Source organism: Malurus melanocephalus, unplaced genomic scaffold (assembly GCF_030028575.1).
Source record: "Malurus melanocephalus ecotype Western Australia unplaced genomic scaffold, MMel_1.1 scaffold_771, whole genome shotgun sequence".
NCBI lineage: Eukaryota > Metazoa > Chordata > Aves > Passeriformes > Maluridae > Malurus > Malurus melanocephalus.
Window position 1 is genome coordinate 35,874 of NW_026624003.1, and position 6,759 is coordinate 42,632.

The window sequence follows — 6,759 nt, forward strand, 5'->3', positions numbered from 1 at the left end:
GGCGGCGGCGGCAGCGGCGGGACCCGGCCCGGGCCCCGGGCACGGCAGGTACCGGGCACGGCAGGACCGCGCCAAGGGCGGGGGGAGCGGTACAGTAGCCCACCCGGGAGCCCCGGGCACGGCGCGCTTGGCAGCTCGGGAGCGGCGGGGACGCGCAGCTGCGGCTCGGGACCGGAGCCGTCCCGCAGCCGTGGGGAGGGGACATGGGACGGCGCCGAGGGACAGCGGGGGAGTGGACGCGTTGTGGCGGCCGTGTCCGCAGCTGGGGGCACGGCGGGGGCAGGACACAGTTCCGTGGGCAGGATACGGGCACGTCCCCACGGGCAGGACGTGTCGCCTCGAGCAGGACATGGGCACGGGCACGTCCCCACCGGTAGGACGTGTCCCCTCGGGCAGGACACGTCTGCCGTGGGCAGGAACGCGTACCTGTGGTCACTGTGTGTCCCCGCCACGGGCAGGACACGRGCACGTCCCCCACGAGCACCACACGGCCCCCTCGTGAGCGGGACATGTACCTGTGGTAACAGCGGGTGCCCTGCGGGCAGGACACGTCCCCCATGACAGGACACATCCCCACGGGCAGGACATGTCCCCACCACCGTCGAGGCCATCACCCTGCGCTGGGAAGCACCATCTGAGACCGGGTGGGACAAGGCCGGGAATCTCAGCTCCCCCGTCCCCCCTGCCACCCACTTGTCCCCTGTCTGTCTCCTATCCCGCAGGTCGCCCCCGCACCGCTAAGCCATGTGGGATCACCCGGCGCCATCCCCGCCAGAGCCATGAGCGGCTGCCGCTACAATGGGGGGGTGACACGGCCCCGGGGCCCCCTGAGCGCCTCCACCCGCACCCTGCAGCCACTGGAGGGGGAGACGCAGCCTCTGCGCCCCTGTGCATCCCCAGGCCTCGAGGTGGTGGTCTCCCAGCCGGAGCAGCCGGTGGGGGCGGATCCCAGCCCCACAGCAGCCCCTCCAGGGCAGGATGCGGCCGAGGAGCAAGCAGGGGAACCGCGGAGAAACCAGAATATCGGCTACAAGCTGGGCCACCGGCGAGCCCTCTTCGAAAAACGCAAGCGCCTCAGTGATTATGCCCTGATCTTCGGCATGTTCGGCATCGTGGTCATGGTCACCGAGACGGAGCTGTCCTGGGGGGTCTACACCAAGGTTGGGGAGGTGGTGAGAGAGGGTTGGGGGGCTGGGGGTTCTGGTCAGGCTCACGGTGCACCCCTCCCCTGGCAGGAGTCGTCATATTCGTTTGCACTGAAATGCCTTATCAGCCTCTCGACCCTCATCCTGCTGGGGCTCATCGTCATGTACCATGCCAGGGAGATCCAGGTGAGGGCCACCTGCGCTGGGGGGTAGTATCACCAACATCCTGTCGCCATGCTGGGGTTCTCACCAGCCTTGCTTTGCCCCCCACCCCCAACCCCTCAGCTGTTCATGGTGGACAACGGCGCCGACGACTGGCGCATCGCCATGACCTACGAGCGCATCTTCTTCATTGCATTGGAACTGATCGTGTGCGCCATCCACCCCATCCCCGGGCAGTACCTGTTCACCTGGACAGCACGCCTGGCCTTCACCTACGCCGCCTCGGTGGCCGACGCTGACGTGGATATCATCCTGTCCATCCCCATGTTCCTGCGGCTCTACTTGATTGGCCGCGTGATGCTYCTGCACAGCAAACTCTTCACCGACGCCTCATCCCGCAGCATTGGCGCCCTCAACAAGATCAACTTCAACACCCGCTTTGTCATGAAGACCCTCATGACCATCTGCCCCGGCACTGTGCTCCTGGTTTTCAGTATCTCCTCTTGGATCATCGCCGCCTGGACTGTCCGCGTCTGCGAGAGGTAATGGGGAGGGGTCCAGTAGGGGCGGTGCGGGGCTGGGGGGGGGCAGCTGAGGATGCACCAGGCACACCCTGGGGGGGTTGAGGGGTGGGTAGAGACCCCCACTGTGTGGACAGACCCCTCTGGTGGGAGCTTTGGGGTTTTGCCAAATTAAATCTGTTTGTCAGGGCAAGGAGGGGGTGGGACCGGATCTTTCCCAAGCTCCCCCATATCCCCCTGGGATGGGGCAACTCCTCCTCTCTGCAGTCCTGATGGAGCTGGGGATGCCACAGAGGGGACCAAGGAGCTAGGGCTATTGAAGGGACTGGGAAGGGATTGGGGGTCCTGCAGAGGAGTCTGCAGAGCTGGGGGACCCAGAGGGGTATGAGGACCTGGGGATCCCACCGAGGAGACCTGGCAGGATGTGCCCGTGCTCCTCTGCTGCTCCCTGCGGGACCCTGGGACCAGGATGTCCCTGCCTTGTCCCTGCCCGTGCTCGCCCCGGGCTGCCCCCTGCCCCTCGCCCTGGGGGCCATGCATTAACCGCTCTTGTTTTCCCTCCCTGCCCGCTCTGCTGCTTGCAGGGACAAACTGTGAGTGACCCCAGGGACCACCAGCGCATCCTGCACGGGGCGTCCCCTGCCCCAGGCTTATGCTGCCCAGAATTTAGGATTAGCTGCAGCTGGAGGGGGGCTGGGGAAGACACAGAAAGGGGCTGGAGCCCTTTTCTACTTGGAACCTCAGCAGATGCTTCCTGTTCCCCSCCACCCCCGCGTATCTCCCAGCTGGGGTGGCATTCCCTTCATGGAGGGGGCGGAGCTCGGGCATTTCTGTGGTGGCTTTTGGAGGACTTTCAGAGGGGTCCTGGAAAAGGGAAACCCCAGGAAGGAGCTGGGAAGGAGCTGCTGGCTCCTTCCTGCTTCAAGTGGAGTCTTTGGGGTCTCCAAAGGGTTTTTCTGACCTTGTTTCCTTCACGTTTCCCCTTCTGACCCCGCATGTTTTGGGTGCCTGGGGGAATCCCGGCTGCTCCTTGGGAATGGAGAACTCTGCAGGTCCTGGGAAACGTCACCCTGCGGTGGCACACTGGTTGCCACCTCCCTGCTGTGGTCCCCACATCTGCCTGCTCCAGGGTGTCCCTGCCATGTCCCTGCCATGTCCCTCGGTGACGGATGAGGTTCCAAGCCCAAACTGTGCTGGGGCTGGAGGGCTGGGTTGGGGTGCAGCAATCCTAAATTCCTGATGCTTGAGATCTCCACCCCAGCTTGCTCTCGTGTCCCCTTTTCCTTTTCCCCACCCCATTTTACCTTTCCCCATCCCATTTTCCCTTTTTCCATGCCATTTTCTTGGCTCTCATTCAATTTTCCTGGCTCCCATCCTATTTTCCTGTCTCCCCATTCCATTTTCCTGGCTCCCTCCTGCTCCCTGCATGTCCCCATCCCCCTGCCCAGCTTGGCAGTTGCTCCGTGTCTCCTGGCCAGGCTCGTGTGTCCCTCCCCACCCTGTGACGGGGGTCCCTTGGGGAGGGGTGGATGGCACCGCGGTCCGTCTTTGTGACATCAGAATCTCAGAGCATGGTGTCCCCTACTGCCCTCCCAGTGTCACCCACGGTGACCTTGGGGTGGCCCCCCAAGGGTGGGAGCTCCACAGTGACAATGGTGTCCTGTGCTTTTGGGGACTGCCATCGTGCATGTCTCCATCCTGCTCCAGCCCCTTTCCCAGAGGGACACAGCCTGGCCGGGAGATGTGCTTGTTATTCCCATGATGTCTCCAATTCCTTTGGGGCACATCTGCCAACTTGGAGACGACGCCCCAAATCTATGGTGGCACTGCGTGGCCACATGGTGGGGAGGGTTCAATGCCTGCGGTGACGTCAGTGACAGTGGTCACAACGGCTGCACTCGGCCTTGGGCAGGTACCACGACAAGCAGGAGGTGACCAGCAACTTTTTGGGGGCCATGTGGCTGATCTCCATCACCTTCCTGTCCATTGGCTACGGGGACATGGTGCCACACACCTACTGCGGCAAGGGCGTGTGCCTGCTCACCGGCATCATGGTGAGCACAGGGACAGCGGGAAGGGGACAGAGCCATTTCAGGGTGTCCCCTGCCCTCACCCTGGCACTGTCCTCATGGCTGCAGGGTGCTGGCTGCACCGCCCTGGTGGTGGCCGTGGTGGCCCGGAAGTTGGAGCTCACCAAAGCAGAGAAACACGTCCACAACTTCATGATGGACACGCAGCTCACAAAGCGGGTRAGACCCCCTGGATCCTCCCTCAGAAAAGCAGGAAAAGCCCCTTCCCATCCTCATCCATGTCTGATTCCTGGGATTTGTCGGCTTCCAGGTGAAAAATGCTGCTGCCAATGTACTCAGGGAAACGTGGCTCATCTACAAACACACCAAGCTGGTGAAGAAGATCGACCATGCCAAAGTTCGGAAACACCAGCGTAAGTTCCTCCAAGCCATCCATCAGTAAGTGCCAAACCTTTTCCTGCTTCCTACCAGGAACCCAGCGCAGAGGTGTTTGTTCCCATCAGGAATGCCTGGGGTTTTCCCACCCCTTCTGGAGCCCCCAGGGTGGGAGCCAGGTGGTCCCTGTGCCATGGCCTGGTCACTTGTTGCCTGTCCATGTCACCCTGTCCCCAGTTTTCGCTGGCCCGCTCTCCTGTTCTTGTCCCCTGGTCTTCTCCTTTATCCCATTCTTGTCCAGTCCTTGTCCTACAGTCCACTGTCCCCAACCTCTATTCCATCCGTGTCCCCTGTTCCTGTCCCCCATCTCCTGTCTTTGTCCCCTGTCCCCATGCCCTGCCCCCTGTGCTTGTCCTCCATCCGCTGTCCCCATCCCCTATTCCATCCCTGTCCTCCATTCCCAGCCCTCCCCTCCCATCCTCTGTCCTTGTCCCCCACCTCTGCTGTCCCCTGTCCCTGTGGTACCCTCTCCCAGCCCATGGGGCCCCCAATCCCACCAGGGTGACCTCGGGGATCCCCAGTTAATGACCTTAGACATGACTGTGACCACATCTCTCATCCAGCAGCGGGGAAGCAGAAGTGGAGGGGTGACCCCCCCGGTACCTCCTGCTTTGGGGTGGGGTGTAGGGGTGTGATGGGGGATGGCCTGGCTTGGACGCAGGGTCCTTTTTGGGGCGGGAGGGGTGGTGCTGCYCTGCTGTCCCCTTGGAATTAAACCTGTGTTTTGTCTCTGTTCTCCCCTGTCCCTGCAGAGCTCAGAAGTAAGTGTCCCCCTCCGTGCCCCCCCCCAGCTTTGCATGGGCTCTGGCTACCAAGTTTGAGGCGGGGGGGACACCCCACAGCTCGGTGTGACCCCCCCCGGGGCTGTTTTGGGGTGGAGGGGCTGAGGCTGCACTTGCTTGGCGGGGCTGCATGTTTGGGGCTGAGGGGCTGCATGGGGGGGAGTGAGGGGGTTCATGGCTGGGTGAGGGTGCTCAGGGGGATGACAGGGCTCATGGGGGGATCACCAACCCTGAGGGTGTCCTGCAATGTCCCCCCAGGCTGAGGAGTGTGAAGATGGAGCAGCGGAAGCTCAACGACCAGGCCAACACCTTGGTGGACCTGGCCAAGGTGAGCCTGGAGAGGGGCTGCTTTGAGGTGACCTCTTGGGGGAGGAGGAGGAGATCCACCCCTAATCCCCCCAAATGTGCCCCTCCAGACCCAGAACATCATGTACGACATGGTGTCAGAGCTGCAGGAGCGCCACGAGGACCTGGAGAAGCGTCTGGGAGCGCTGGAAAGCAAGCTGGAGGCGCTGGGGCTGAGCCTGCTGGCGCTGCCGGGGCTCGTCAGCCAAGCCCTGGGCCAGCAGCAGCGGGAGCTGCTCGGACCGTGGCCCCCTCGCCTCTGCTCTGCCACCGCCCCCTGCACTCCCAGCCGGGGCCCTCGCCGAGGCCCCGACAGTCCCCAGCCCACCTCGGAGAGCAGCTGAGGAGCAGGGGGTGCTGGGGGGTACCCAGGGGTCATTCTGTCACCCCGCCCCTGCCCCTGATAGCAGTGCAGGGAGACGAGGGGACACTCCCAGGTCCCTTCCTGTCACCTCCCACTGCCCCTGGTAGCAGGTGATTGGGGCGGGGGTTACCCTCTGTCGTCTCCCCCCCCACCTCCTTGGACAGTGGGTAATGGGGTGAGGGGCTTGGAGGGCACCCAGAGGTCCTCTTCTGTCACCACCCCTATACTTTGGACAGTGGGTGATGGGATGGGCCTTCCCCCAGCTCCCCTTTCTCCACCATTCCCCACCTTGGCCAGAGGGTGATGGGGTGGGGGGCTGGGGGACACCCTTGGGTCCCCCTCTGTCACCCCCYCCCTACCTCTTTGGACAGTGAATAATGGGGTGGGGGGCCTTGGGGGAGCACAGGGCCCCTTGCGTCCCTCCCCCACCCCCTGGAATAGCGGGTGSGGGGGGGTCTTGGGGGGCCCCGTTATGTCTGGCCATCGTGTGGCTGATTTCAGTAGCTTTGTTCTGTAAAGCCCTGTATAAACTTCCTGCGTTCACTGTGCTGGCGTGAGGCTGGAGCCCCCCGGGACCCCCCTGCCCCCCCCCCGGTCGGTGGGTGCTGAGCCCCACCCTCCAGGAGGGCTTTTTCTGGGGGGGAGTGGGATGCACTGGGGGGGCTGGAGTAGACCTGGGTAGGGAGCAAGGGACAGAGGGAACCAGGAGCCCTGAGTGTGGTTAGAGGGAGGGTCTAATGGGCGTGGACCCCCGCTCTGGGTGTGGGGGTGGCGGTTGGGGACAGGGTGCGGGGGCTTCTGGGTTGTGCGGAGGTGAGGGGGGCACCCCCGTGCTGAGAGCAGGGCTGAGCCCCAGGCTGGGAGGATTTTGGCGGGGGGTGGGGGGAGGCTCCGTTCCTGTCTGCCCCACAATTACCTTGGCAAAGTCACGTCACCTCTCTGTGCCTCAGTTTCCTCCATCTGTAAAATGGGGGG

General features: G+C 63.5%; 1 protein-coding gene across 2 annotated transcripts in view; it reads left to right on the forward strand.

Moving 5' to 3' along the window:
* KCNN1 (potassium calcium-activated channel subfamily N member 1) overlaps positions 1 to 6,735 on the forward strand; it is a 12,751-nt gene extending 6,016 nt beyond the window's left edge. Inside the window, exons 1-9 of one of the 2 annotated variants that reach the window (XM_057385030.1) lie at positions 7 to 48; positions 723 to 1,160; positions 1,236 to 1,331; positions 1,431 to 1,849; positions 3,741 to 3,882; positions 3,967 to 4,077; positions 4,169 to 4,296; positions 5,334 to 5,403; positions 5,492 to 6,735. In XM_057385030.1, the coding sequence (XP_057241013.1) occupies positions 780 to 1,160; positions 1,236 to 1,331; positions 1,431 to 1,849; positions 3,741 to 3,882; positions 3,967 to 4,077; positions 4,169 to 4,296; positions 5,334 to 5,403; positions 5,492 to 5,764 (1,620 nt within the window). In that variant the 5' untranslated portion in view covers positions 7 to 48; positions 723 to 779 and the 3' untranslated portion in view covers positions 5,765 to 6,735. Of the gene's footprint in view, positions 1 to 6; positions 49 to 722; positions 1,161 to 1,235; positions 1,332 to 1,430; positions 1,850 to 3,740; positions 3,883 to 3,966; positions 4,078 to 4,168; positions 4,297 to 5,333; positions 5,404 to 5,491 lie in introns of those variants that run through there. The other variant, XM_057385031.1, reaches the window with a different exon arrangement.
* Positions 6,736 to 6,759: the final 24 nt, after the last annotated feature.